We start from the raw sequence: 14,496 nt of genomic DNA on the forward strand, positions 1-14,496 counted from the left end.
GATGACTGGTTGTGGGAACATGTTTTCATGTCTATTCTGACTTTTAAAAACACACCTATTTTGTACTATTCTTTACCCTTCTTCTTGCAGTTAAAAGAGTTTATACTTGTTCAGTAGAACTGATGAAAAGTTTTTTCTATGGCAACTGTGTGTTCTCAACCACATGCCTTTTTACTTCAGTTCACCTTAGGACAGAATAAAAGTATACTAACTGAATAGGAAAGCTAGGTCATCTTAAAGGGTCAGGAAGCGGACTCCTTCCTAGTCAGAGATCTTGGAGCCCAAAAGTGTACAACTTAGTTCCTGTCCCTTTGGAGACAATGTTAATGGGAGTAAACTTTTCCATGGCAGTGGAGACACAGCGAGTTTTCCGTATTGCACTCCAATTATTTGAGAATGTGCTTGAAGTCAGATATTGAACTAAACTCTAGATTTCTGTCTTCTATTTCAAATACATTCCATACAGATTATGGCATAAGTGAAGGGTATACCACTCAGCCTCCCCACACACTATGATTCATAAGGAAACCCCTTTTGCTGGCTGCCAACAAAGCAAGAGCTTGGGAGAGCCGGGTTTGGAACGCCAGGATTCAGAAGGAGCTTGGGCTGGGCAGGAACACAGTGTGCATGCCAGGTTGGAATTAAAAAAAATGTGCAGTTTACAATTACAAGGCAAGGCAGAGCTGCTGGTGCTGAAGAAAAGTTGAAGGAGCTAATAAATACTTAGTAAATGGAACCAAAAATTGAAAAGTTCTCTCTGTTTGTTTTTCTCTCTCTCTCTCATTTCTCCAATATGTTTTCAAAACTGAGACATTAACTGTAAATTTTCCAAAATCCCTTCTTTATCCTTAACAGGAAAGCCACTATGTTAGCAACTACTGCAGCTACACACTGATCCATTTCTAAAACTACAGCTGAACTTACAGTGCTGAGCTATGTGGTGGTTTGAATCGGCATTACCATACAAGGCAGTTTTGAATTCCTCATGGCAATCTTTTATTACTCTTTTTAAGTTTCCTGAGCACTGCCAAACGTCTTGAGCTTTGTGGAATGATTATAAACTTTATAAATATAAATTTTTGATTCCACTTTGAACTCTGCTAAAGAATGCCAAAATTATATTAACAATGCACATTTCAAAATCAAAGACCTAGATTACTCTGATTACTTCAATCCTAGAAAACATTTGTTATCATTGGACAATTGATAATTGGGCATTGCAACAGCTCCTCTCAGAAAGATTATACAACCCAGAGTCAATACTTGGGCTGCAAAGCTGGCCTGTGTTTCTGGTTTGTTTGCAAATGTCTCAGATATTTAGAAAGCTGTCCCTTTAAAATCTCCAAAACATTTGTTAGAAACAGTTCATAACGTAAGAATGTTTCCCTTGGCACCTCAGTAGGGCAGTTCTTGTTTTCAACTCAAAATATGAGGGATTTGGTTGAGAAACAGAAAGGGTTTTGTCTTTAGTAGGCTGACATGGAGCTGCTGCTGGCTGCAAGGCCAAGAATCAATGTGATGTGGAGCAACTCGTTAAGGAGAGAACTTTCTCTAAAGGATGGGTTAAAGCTTTTGGAAGATGCAAAGGTACATGGGAGAAATCCCTGTGCAAGAGCAGACAAGCCATGGACAACTATGTTTATGTGGTCCTGTCATAGTTTACATGAAAGGGAAGAGATACGTCCTCACTGTAGGACCATGGTGAAGTGAAGAAGAACTCAGACCTTGGGGCTGGATGGCCAGAATTCAAATTCCAGTTTTTTCCCTTCCTAGCTCTGTAGCTTGGGCCAAATTTGCATAATTCCACTTTTTCCAGTTTCCTTATCTGCCACATGATGTAATAAAAGGAACTACCTGAAATGGTTATGAGGATTGAGTGTATATGTATAAAATATTTAGAACAGTGACTAGCTCTGTTATTCAAAAGAATACTAAGGCAATTTTAAAAAGGAGAGAGTGACTAAGAATGAACTTTGTTTAAAAAAAGTGTTCCAGCCCAAATTTGCTCTCACTTAATAATGTTTGCCCCAACATACACAAGTAAAAAAGGTCATTCTAAAGCAGTTAACTCTTCCTTTGGTAAACCTATATTAAGTTATCTGAAAAAGGCTCTGTAATTATCCCCAAAGACTTTTTGGCTGGAGATAAGTAATGGAAATTCCTATGTTCATTTTATAAGTGAAAAAGCAAGAATTATTCTCAGGCTTTGATGGGAATATTGAACCCTCCCTCTGGGATAAAACCCTTTATGGCAGTGGCTTTGCCTGTAGTGCTTGCTTGTTCTGCTTTATGCTGCTGTAGAAAGGAATAGGCAGAGGAGCATCATTAATAAATATTAAATGATAACGAGTTCACAATAATGCCCTACAGTTACTTTATAGATTTTGCAAAACTGCAAAGTGTATTTTCTGATACTAGAAAATGCTGGGTGCAGTGCCGTATGGTGGAAAATAGAGTGAGACCTGGAAAATCACTGTAGGATGAGGCTGCTCTTGTCTTATGTTGTCTTCCATCTTCTCTTCCCCACTTTCCAACTCCCACCTCCCATTTCATGTCTATCAGTAGAACTTCATTTGGAGCAAAGAAAGAAAGAAAAAATTTCTGTGGGAAGATGTACTTTATGCCTTTGTCAGTTAGGACTGTCAAAATTCACATACTCCCTTACCATTCACTCTTACATATGCCTAAATACTTTGAAGATATTACATTAATTGCAATTCAAGAGAAGTAATGCACCTTAAATTTGAGAAAGAAATTATAAGAAATTGAGTAAATCACTGATTATGAAATTAGTATAACACACCATTATTCTCTGATAAAATATAGGGTTTGACAAACTCCTGGGCTGATCTCCAGATTTTAGCTCTACTCTTCTGTTTGTCACAATGGATTGCCAGTTAGTTTAAATACCTGTCTCCTTTATGAGATTGTGAACTTCTTGATGGAAAGGCCTAAATTATATATAGTTGTGTATCTATAGCACTCGGGAACTTGTGGATGATTAATAAATCTCCTCTCGATCTCCCTTAATTAAGTGAATTTTATTTTACTTGGAGAATAAACAAGGCCCTGTGTTCTAAGTTCTTTCCCTAAATCTTGAGCAGCAGTGAAAATACTTCTCACCTTGGCAACTGGAATGCTGAGGGTTCCATTTGTCTAGCATAGGAATCAAGAACTGAAGACCCCCCCAAAGGAATATGGGCTTTCAACTTCCTCCAGAACCATGATCCTAACCTATGGATGTACTGTCTTGAAATAGTGCTCACCAGGTTTTCCAAATCTAGATTATTATAAATGTTTCTGATGTTCACAAACTCTACAGATAGAGTTTATGGATTTACATTTATTAAGACTGTAAATCTATAGAAATCCTTAAGCAAAAAGTAGATAAAAGAATGAACATTAATATCCTAAGTAATGCATTTGCATAAATAACATTTTGTAGTATATGGAGCAAATTTACTGTTGTGCAGGGATGCTCCTTTATGTATAATGTATACATATTATGATAATACATATATATTAATATATGTATTATGTATAATAATACAGAAAGAATTCCTGAAAAACACATATATAATAATCCATTAAACAGGTGTTATGGATATCATGGCTGCATAGCAAATTACCCCCAGATCTTATGTCTTCAACCAACCATTCATTATGTTCATTGATTCTATGGTTTCCAGAATTTGGACAGGACACATGGGTTCAGCTTGTCTCTGCTGATGTCAGGGTTTCAGCTGGAGGACTCAAGGCTGAGGACTGGAATTATTTGAAGAATCATTCACTCATGTTTATGTCAGTTGATGCTGGTATTGGGCGGGGAGTCTTCATTCCTCTCTGTATACATGGTCCTCTCCACATGGACTATTTTGAGCTTCCTCACAGTATGATGACTGGGTACAACCCATGAGACAGAGAGCTTGGAGAGGTCATGTCACTTGTTAAGACTTAGCCTAGGAAGGTAGGCATGCCACATTCTATTCTTCCAGGTATTCTCAAAATCCTACTCAGGTTCAGGGAGAGGGAAGATAGACTCCAGATAGTGAGTGGCAGAGTTGTAGAAGAGCACATGGGACCAGAACTGTTACTATGGCTATTTTTCAAAATGCAGCCCTCCCGTAGGGATTTATATTCCCATTTTATAGATGAGAAACTGAGACATAGGAAGGTTACGTGGTTGTTCAGAACTTGCAGTGTCTATTGTAGAAGTACCGAAAGTACTTTTAATTTCCTCAAAAAGGAGAAAATATACTAAACTTGTCTTATTTTTAACTTAGCAAAATAGAGCAACATGAAAATCATTTCAAAAGTATCTTTGACATATGGTTATACTTCCCATTTTTGTAAGTTAATATGAGATGCTAAAGCAGCTTTTATTCAAATCTCTTGAGCATAAGATTTCAGGTTCTAAACTATACCCTTCCACCTGCTTCAAGCTTAACATATTCCAAAGCAAACTCATCATTTTTCTTTCAACCTAGCTCCTGAATAAGTGGATTTCCCATTTCTGTGGATATTACCAACATCCTTCCAATTGGCAGGGCTGGGGCATCGGAATTGTCCTTGACTCCTCTCTGTCCTTCTGTCCCATTGTGATAGATCTCTGAGACTCTGTTTTTGCAGTGTCTCTTCTATTTATCCGTCAACTCACCTAACAAAACAGTGAAAACAGCTTCTGCTGCTGGAGAAGACACTTCAGTATCACTGTCACTCTGGGATCATTTCCATTTTCTTCTCTCAGGAACAGATCTTCATTACTTTAACTTCCTGTTTACCTGTCTGTCTTCTCTATGAGACTGTGGAGAATTGAGAACAGAAGCCCTGCCTTGCTCACCCCTAGCTCCCCAGCATCCCAGTATAACACATGACTTTGTCAAAGGATGTTTGTGGAATCAATAAATGGTTTGCTTTAGTTATCTGTATTAGTTAGGAAGGGCTAACTGCTATGACAAACAAACCTAATCACAGTGGCTTAAAACAGTAAAAGCTTATTTCTCTCTCACATTATGTTCCATTGTGCAACAGTTGGAGGGGAGGGCCTCTTTTATCTCCGGGCTTAACGATCTTCTAGGGAAACTTGAGTTTTAATGTCTAAGCCTAGAAGGGGACTACATTACTTTCGTTCGTGTTCTATTGGACAAAACTTAATCACAAAGCCCTACACAACTGAAATGGATGCTGGGAAATATAGTCCCACTGGAAATAAGTTTGGTGATCATCTAGGCAGTGTCTGTCACACTGTCATTTTACCTAGCTATTTGCAATTATAATAGTCATCTTGTAGAATATCTTTCTGCTCACAATGGCTCCCTAAACTGCTGACCTTACCCCCGCCTCACTCCCTGCCCTTATTCTCACTGTTTCTCTCTCAAAACTCATTTGGGGAGATTTTAAACTGTTTTGTTTAGGTTGCATGACTCTGCCTCTAGGACTTAAGTTGTTTTATCTAGTAAGAAACGATTGGGGTCAATCAGATTTTCTTTTGGAAGAATTTGGGATCAGAACCCAGAGACAGCCCATCAGTCTCTCATTGTGATTGGATTTGTAAACAAGAACTCAGAAAAGTTAAGGCAGCCATCTTTCCCTGACCATGTGAACTGAGGATCAGAGAGAATGTGTCCACATCAAAAAAAGAAAATGGAAGAGATATGCAGGGAGGACCTTGGAGGAGATCAGGATGGGAAGAGATCTGGTGGTTGCCTAGCCGATTTCTGTTCTTTCTTTCCTGCCTGTACCCTTGTGGCTATGCAGAAAAGACAAAAAAAAAAAAAAAAAAAAAAAATAGTGCTAATCAAATAATCTAGTTCCACAAAGAACTTGAAATAGGTCAAACGGGGAAACTCATACAATAATGTAGTCTTGAAAAATAAATATTTAAGTCATAGTTGCTATGTTGGTGGAGAGTCAGATTTTACTCAAACCTTCCTAGAAGTAAAAATGAAAGGGAAATGTAGTTATTATGTCACTCAACTTCATAAATGAGGAAATGCATGCTTCCCTTTGGAAGGTGAAGCTCTGTTAGCAGTAAGGTCCAAGAGTAATTTCTTGGGCAGTGCGTAAATGACCTATGTGAGGGAGTCCACAGCCTTCCCTCAATTCAAAGAGGACGACAATTCTCACATGTAAAGATAAAGGGCAATGCTTGGAATCTTTAACAATTAGGACCTCCATTATAGCTACTGAGTAGGCCTTTATTGTCTTATATTTTTAATGGCTTTGACCTAAAGCACCAAACATAAAGCACCATGACAGCATGGATCTTGTTCACCTTGTTCACTACTTTGCAAATTGCAGTCATCCCAGATGTGTAGCAGATGGTCAATAAATATTAATTATCCGAATGAAAGAGTGAGTGAATGAATGAATGAAGCACTGGAGAGAAGTGAAGTGGCAGAGTTCAAGAGAAGAGAAGTTGTGTAAGATTGAGGTTTGGGGGACTTGTAGAGAGGGCAGCTGGAAGTCCGAGGACATTAGGTGGGAGAGAAGAGGGAATTTAGTAAGTGTTTCTGAGGGCAAAATATTTTGATTCTTGTAGCAATATTTTTAAAAAATTTAAGTAAACTGATTTTTTTTTTTTAATCTTGTAGCTACTAAGCTATGTTTCTTCTACTGCTCCATTCTTTAGAAACTTGACCAAGTGAATTCAACCTAGACTAGTAAAACTCTTAACTTGATTTTCATGGCTTGTTCAGCTATCACTTAATTCATTTTATAATTCACCATTTTGGAGGCACATAGTATGTATTAAGCACTACATTGGGTTCCAGGAAAACAAATGTGAAAAAATTATATTCCAGCACTCATGTAGGGCAATGATTTAAGTAACCTAGTAGTTAGCATAGGTCAAAACTTTTGTAAGCACGGAGGATGAGTCACAAACTTGGTGGGGCTCAAGGGTGTCCTGGATCAGCTTCTTAGTAGTAGCTACCTTTGTAAAGTCATGGGAGTATGAAAGAAGCTACTAAATTCAAGAAACTGCAAACATTTTAGTATGGCAAGATAACAGTGTGCAAATATAAATGACTAGAAAAAAAGAGGCCAAATCATTATTAGATTTTTAAGAAGGAGAATAGGACTGCCATCTTTGCAGTGCACTCTGGTGGAAGACTAGAATGAATTAGAACAATATTTCTCAAAGTGTGGACCCAGACATCAGCATCAGCATTACCTGGGAACTTGTTAGGAATACAAATAATCAGAGCCTTATTCCAGACTCAGAAACTCTGGGGAGTGGGATCCAGTAATGTATTTAGCAAGCCTTCTGGTTGATTTTGTAGCACATTAAGGTTTGTGAACCATTGAGTTAGAATGAGGGTAAGACTATCAAGGAGGGCATACTAAGAACTAATGATACCCCTGATGAGAAACAGGTTATCAACTAACATGTTAGTTCTGGTTTTGGAGTGGTAGGCAGAGACAGATTGAAGTAAGTGTTTCAGATGGCCAGAGAAATCACCATGGTAGGGGTACCAAGGAATAAGTTATAGGTTGAGAAAGAGAGCAACTGAGAGAGTGAGCAAGCTTGACAGAGGAAGTAACAGTGTTCCATGGCTTGGAAATGGATTGTATATCGGGGAGTTCCTGTCATGGTGCAGCAGAAACAAATCTGACTAGGAACCATGAGGTTGCGTGTTCAATCCCTGGCCTCACTCAGTGGGTTAAAGATCTGGCGTTGCTGTGAGCTCTGGTGTAGGTCAAAGACGCGGCTTGGATCTGATGTTGCTGTGGCTGTGGCGTAGGCTGGCAGCTATAGCTCTGACTGGACCCCTAGCCTGGGAACCTCCATATGCCGTGGGTGCAGCCCTAAAAAGCAAAGAAGAAAAAATGGATTGGATAGATAAAAAGAGATGGTGGGGAGAGCAAACTAAACAAAATCCAGAAATGTCTCCCCAAGACCTTCACAGGGTCTCTTGCTCTGACTCCACATGATTTCTGGCCATGTAAGTGGCATCCTGCCTAAGAGACATGCCCCCAAATGATACCCCTGTCTCATCTCACAAGCCAGCAGAAACCCAAAGCTTCAAAACTTAATAGCTGCCAGGCCACCCCATACCTTTCGAATAGAGACTCTGAGCTCTAAACAGTTATTGAACCATAGAGGTTTTTGTCATTTGCCAATTTGACAGCCATTTCTTCTCTTCCTGTATCAGAACATTATTTTGTTTTAGGTGGCCATGTGCCCATCTCTCAGGGTGTGAATTATGATTAGTTAAGTCAGTGATAGCTAGTGCTTCTCTTTTCATCTGATGAGCATGTGAACTACTTCTAGCCAATGAGATGGAAGGGTGGGTAAGACTGCTGCGTCTCCCTGGGAAATTTTTCTCTTTGTTGAGACAGTGAAATACTTTTTGTCCCCTCTCTTTTGCTTTATATTTTGGATACTGTTATGTGAGGGAGTGGTGCTTGAATGAAAGAACAAACCCGAGAATGGAATGCAACACAGAGGATAGCAGAGCCTAGAGATTAAAAAGAGCTTGTTCTGAGCCCAGTTTGGGCTATTCTGTCTTGTGTTTAAGCCACTCTTAGTTGGGTTTTTAGTTATTTACATCCAAAAACATTCCTAATTGATAACTCACCCTTCTCTGGCAAATTAAACTTGGTATGCCTCTTAGTCCTGTTTACTCCAGGTATCTAGCTTTTTTTTTTTTGGTCTCATTTGGAAACCTAAAATCCATTCTTCTTTGTTAATCCCCTAATCTGGTTCTATCCCTTCCTACATTCCCTAACTACCTCTGTGTTCTCTGAAATTCAGGTTCTGTGAACTGCAAAATTCCTTGTATTATCAACAGCTATACCTTGTTCCAACTAATTCCCAGTTATTCCTCAAGATCTTTCAAGCAGAGGTCAGCTAGTTTCTCTCCCATATGGGAATTTCAGAGTGCCGATGGGTAGGCATCTTCCTTATTCTCCACTGTTACAAACACTAATTTCTCTTTATTCCCTCACAGTCACAACTCTTTTAAGTATATCTAGCTCATGGTCTCAGATCTTACTGCCCATTTCTACCCTTAGATGCCATCTTCTACCAAATTCCAGGACACTCAATTTTTTTTTGCTAACTTTAGCCTCTGGCTCACTCTTCTCCCTACCAGTTTTCCTGCTGCTATTCTTGGTCACTTCAACATATTCATAGATGTCCAACTCACTTTTGGCCCTATTATTGCCTAGACTCCTCAAATCCAACAGTCTTATCCTGTACCCTACTCAGTGTAATTTTGAGGAAAGAGAGAATCAGTGAGACTTAGCAAGGTCTCTAGATTTTTAACCTCAAGCCCTCCTTTGAACTATACCACACACTCTGCCTTCATAGTCAGTTACTAGTTATGGGAACATCAACTTGAATGTCCTTTCATTCAGTGATAGGTGACTCTAGTAAAGATAACTGGATGTGGGTTGTTTTTGCTATTGTCTGAAGGTCAAGATATTCCTGGAGAGACATATCACTGAAGAAAAATCAATAGCACCCTTCATAAATGTCAGCATAAAATGCCATTTAAAATAAGTATAAAAGGTTAATGATATCGTGTTTTGAATTTTTCAAAATACATTATCAGAAGCTACAATAGACGTATTGTCCCCCATGAAGAGACAAAAGTGCTCAAATGCTGAAAATACACCCAGGTATCCAAGTGGGTCCTTTTCATATATGTGAATATTCAATACAATTATCAGAGTTGTCATTGAGCACTTAAATCAGGAGAGGTCAGGGAGGGGCAGAGCATATATGGTAAGAATTGTGGTAAAGTGCTATTTTATGGAGACATTGATGGAGTCATAAGTTTTCTGAGGAATTAGACAAGTTCATATATGTCAGGGCATCTTGAGACAAAGGCTTAATGCTGATCTTGGGCTGTGGTGTCTCTTTGGTAACCATGGTGAAGTTGGATGAGTTTAAACATTGCATGTTGGAAATTCCTTAAGAATGAGTCAATAATGAATCTCTTGCCTTTGGTAAAATGGAGCTGAAATACTTCAGAGTAAGATTTGGAAATCTATGCTAGAAGACTTCAGAGTCACGGAAGTTTCAGCTAGAGTTGATGAGAGCAAAAACAACACTTAGCCCCTCATTTCCAAAAAAATAAAAAAAGTAAAAAAGATACCATACAAAAAATACGACTAGAGTCTCTTGAGCAACTTGTATTTCTTAATGGGATTGGATAACTAAAATCCACTGATTTCTCAAAATTACAATTGTATTCAAAGGTTAAGAGCAAAATTCTTCTGCCTAGAGTTGAACAGAACATGTGCAGACTCTGTGAATGAGTTCATGATTAGTAATGAGGTTTGAAAGACCTTTTTTTAAAACTCGATTAGCAATTAAAAATGGTGCACATTCTCTTGTATTACATTTCATTACAGTTTATTCTGCTGCATTACAAGGCTGAACTAAGTCAGGGTAATGAGTCAGACCAAGTGGTTTTGTATTTCCTAGGCAAAGTAGTTTATTCTTCTAGGAAATGCCTAATATATATGCAATCAGTATCCCAGGTGGTGAATAATGGATTTAGCCAAATTTCTTGAGCCTCTATATCCCCAAAATAGCCTGATTCAATTTCGGCCCCAGAAGAGTGGAGGCTGCACTGGCAGACATGTGAAGAATAGTCCTGTTAGGAGTTCCCTTTCAGTGCAGTGAATTAAGGATCCAGTGTTGTCACCGTAAGAGCTCAGTTCATTGCTGTGGCACAGGTTTGATCCCTGGCCCACGGTATTTCTGTATCCTGCTCCCACCACCCAAAAAAAGAGTAATCTACTAGCATGCAGAGAAATTGTTTCAATTTATTCCTACTTAACCATGTCTGGGAATTTGTGGGAAAAATTCAATGGAAAATATACCTGTGGCCATCTGAGATAAAAGTGAAAGAGAACAAGCATAACATGTTATTTATAGACAGTGATGGATATTTGTGACATTAGCATTTAAAAATTGTATGCAGGATTAGATTACTTTTTAGATAAAATGACATGTATTCAAGCTCTAAAAGACACTTTCATGGCTGGGGAAGGCATACTGCAGAAGGAATAAATGTATGTTAGTGAGTGTGAGGTGGGAGGGATGGGAGAGTGGGGTATGGAATTTAGGAGCACTATTAGCCAAACAAACATGAGCTGAAGAAAAAATCAAAATCAAATTATTCTGGGTATGTGTCACAGAAAAGAGCTACTCCCACTATGATATAAATAGTTCAGACTGAGGGGGAAAAAAAAAATCTCATGACCTACTAATATTAGGAAGAATGAAACTACTACTCTTCCATGTTCACTTCCTTTCCTCAATATATTGCCATGAAAAAATTCTTAGAAAATCAAATAGAGCTGCAATTTGAGTGTAAGAGTAATACTTGTTAGATTCACCTCAAGAGAATATAGCTTTCCCAAACTTCAATTAAAATGATACTTTCCTTCTTTTGCAAAGAAAAAACTCCTGCATAACTTGAAAACCAAGAATTTAAATAGTTTATTATAAAGTTTCATAAAACATACCTTCACCATAATGAAAAGCCTAGTTTCTGTCCTTTCTCGTTAGAAATTGTCTTTATTTTGGAGGCCTATTTTTTATCTTTGGAAACACTGCCCCCTGCTGTAACAAGTGCTTAATTGCAAAAGGATTTTTTTTTTTTTTTTTTTTTTGCTCTCAAATGAAAGGGATATGAAGAATAGAGGTACAATCATTAAAGTGAAAGAGATTTTATTTTGAATAATAATATCATATCATTCACTCCATTTAATTTTCATACTGCATAGCTATGTATGTAAATATATAGGGAAAAATAAACATTAGAAATACATAAGGATGGAAGTATACAGGCAAAAAGGACATTTGATATATACCCATGAATAGGTGTCAGAGGACAGTATCTATTAGAAAAGAATGAAAATCAAGCAAAAAGTCCATCCAAATCACAGCAGGTTAGTGAAAATAGTACAAATTATATAGCTTCCTGGATACAAAAAGTGTGCTGTTCTTTGGATTGAAGACAATATAAATGAGTGGCTTATTTTATGTCCAAGCCAAAAATCACTTATAAAAGTAAAAAATGTGGATGCCACAAGTGACAATAAAATATTCAAGGCCACAGATAGAGGTCACCAGCTTACAAGAGAATACTGAGAGGTAGAGCAAATTAAAAAAATAGAGATAGCAATAAAGCCGCCTCTGCCTATGTTAGGAAATAGCAAATGCATAGGTATTAAAATGATAAAAGCTCTTCATACTTGCTGCATTTCTATCTTCTCTGTCACAGGAATTCACCATGTATCATGCTACAAAATTCAGTGAATAAGATGAAGTGATAAATGTAAGGCCTTGACATTAGGGCAAGTTTAATTTCCTTTTCATTTTTATAGAAGAACGGAAAAGGAATACAGAACATGAAATGCTTATCTTTCCATTCAAATACTGGCTTTTAAATGTTTCATATATACTGTGTTGGCACAAAGAGGGTAGAATATGAAGACTGATCAAACCCAAACTTCCAACTCAGAAGGTTTTACATCTAGAAAGCTAAGAAAAGGTAAAATATTTTACCATTTTAAAAATCAAATGCTTAAGGCAGGTTTTAAAAATTGTGATGAGAAAAAAATTGGTAAAACATCAAAGAAAGATACTAAACAAAATCTCCTGGTTTCCTTTAGAGTTTCTTTTTTTCTGTTTATTTTTCCAAATTGCATTTTACAGTAGAAATGCAGACCCCTCTGGAGAGCTATGGCTCAATACTGTTTGGTGCTCTCCTCTTAAGACATCATCTTCTTACACTCCACTGAACAGAAAACCATCCCTTCTACTGGCATGAACTTCTGCCCAATGAGACACTTGCTGCAGCAAGAGCACAGAAAGCATTCTGTGGACGCGTGCCAACTGAAGTTGTTATAGGTCACCCGCTGTACTTCTGGATCAATGGCATTGTGGCATCCTTGACATACCTGTTAAGTCAATTATACAAAGAAAAGAGGATTAGAGCTCAAACTGTGATGGTAACATTTTCATGTGAGAACAAGCTCAGTGCATTTCTCCAGATGGTAAATTAAACTGAGAATGAGAACTTCAAAGATAGACAACCGAGAATGACCTTCTAGTTAACCCTCAGAGCCAACAACTGTCACTGCAGGTCTACATGTGGAACACTGAGAAATAACAGATGAAGTCCAAACAGGATGTCCCTACAGTGTTCAAGGCAGAGAGTCTTAATGGCAAGTACCAAAGCAGTGTGTTCAGTCCCAGCATATTCTATTAGATTGCACATTTTTAGTAATTATTAGGAAAATTTTTTTATGGTTTTTTTCCTATACCACCAAATGCTGGCAATGATGTGGAACAACAGGAACTCTCATTCACTGCTGGTGGGGATGCAAAATGATACATCCAATTTGGAAGACAGTTTCTTATAATGAAACTAAACATACTCTCACCACACAACCCAACAATCGTGCTCCTTGCTATTTCCCTAAATGAGTTGAAAACTTAGGTGCATACAAAAACCTGTGCATGGATGCTTTATTTGTAACTGCCAAAACTTGGAAGCAACCAAGATGTCCATCGGTTGGTAAATGGATAAACTATGGTACATTCATACTATTCAGAGCTAAAAGGAAATGAGCTATCAAGCCAGGGAGGAACCTTAAATACACATTATTAAGTAATAGAAATGCTACATACTCTGTAATTCCAACTATATGACAATCTAGAAAAAGCAAAACTATGGAGATGCTACATACTCTATAATCTGGAAATGCTACATACTCTATAATTCCAACTATATGACATTCTAGAAAAAGCAAAACTATGGAGAAAATAAAAAGATCAGTGGTTTTGAGGGCTAGGCAGTGCAGGAGGCAGGCAGGGAGGTGGGAGAGATGAATAGGCAGAGCACAGGGGGCTTTCAGGCCAGTGAAAATATTCTATATGATATTACAATGCTCGATACATGTTATTTGTCCATTCTATACATTTGTCCAAACCCACAGAATACACAATATCAAGAATGAACCCTAAGGTAAACTATGGATTTAGGATGATTATGATATGGCCATACAGATTCACCTTGGTAAAAACGTACTATTCTGGTGAATGATATTGATACTGCATAAGGCTGTGCATATGTGGGGGTAGGATGAATACAGGAAATCTCTGTATCTCCCTCTCAATTTTGTGGTAAACCTAAAACTTCTCTTAAAAAAAACAATCTTAAAAAAAGATTTTTTTCTCATTCATTAAAGCTTTGAAGTGGTAATTTTACCAATCTTATCTATGACATGAGATTAATAATACCAGTAATTACTAGACTGTAGTAAATGAAAATCATTGTCCAAGTAATTAAAGACTATATAAATGAGTTCCCATTGTGATTCAGCAGTAAGGAACCCCACCTGTATCCATGAGGATGCAGGTCCAGTCTCTGGCCCCACTCAGTGGGCTAAGGATCCAGTGTTGCTGTGAGCTGTGGTGTAGGTCACAGATGAGGCTGGGATCCTGTGTTGCTGTGGTGTAGGCCA

The 14,496-nt window shown here is 37.9% G+C and overlaps 2 protein-coding genes across 7 annotated transcripts in view; one reads left to right on the forward strand and one right to left on the reverse strand.

The window, feature by feature from the left end:
- Positions 1 to 14,496, forward strand: part of TFEC (transcription factor EC) — a 631,163-nt gene that overhangs the window by 342,290 nt on the left and 274,377 nt on the right. The gene's annotated exons all lie outside the window — the stretch shown is intronic.
- TES (testin LIM domain protein) overlaps positions 11,676 to 14,496 on the reverse strand; it is a 40,474-nt gene continuing 37,653 nt past the window's right edge. The window contains exon 7 of one of the 2 annotated variants that reach the window (XR_014833017.1): positions 11,676 to 14,417. Coding sequence is in view for 1 of the 2 variants with exons in the window: in NM_001123200.1 (NP_001116672.1) it covers positions 12,739 to 12,927 (189 nt within the window). In the remaining variant the exon portion in view is untranslated. The remainder of the gene's footprint in view (positions 14,418 to 14,496) is intronic. The other variant, NM_001123200.1, reaches the window with a different exon arrangement.

The sequence above is a fragment of the Sus scrofa genome, chromosome 18, assembly GCF_054392235.1.
Source record: "Sus scrofa isolate SSC_HxYL_T2T_F1_AM1 chromosome 18, Sscrofa_HxYL_maternal_Yorkshire_Landrace_v2.0, whole genome shotgun sequence".
In the NCBI taxonomy this organism is placed as follows: Eukaryota; Metazoa; Chordata; class Mammalia; order Artiodactyla; family Suidae; genus Sus; species Sus scrofa.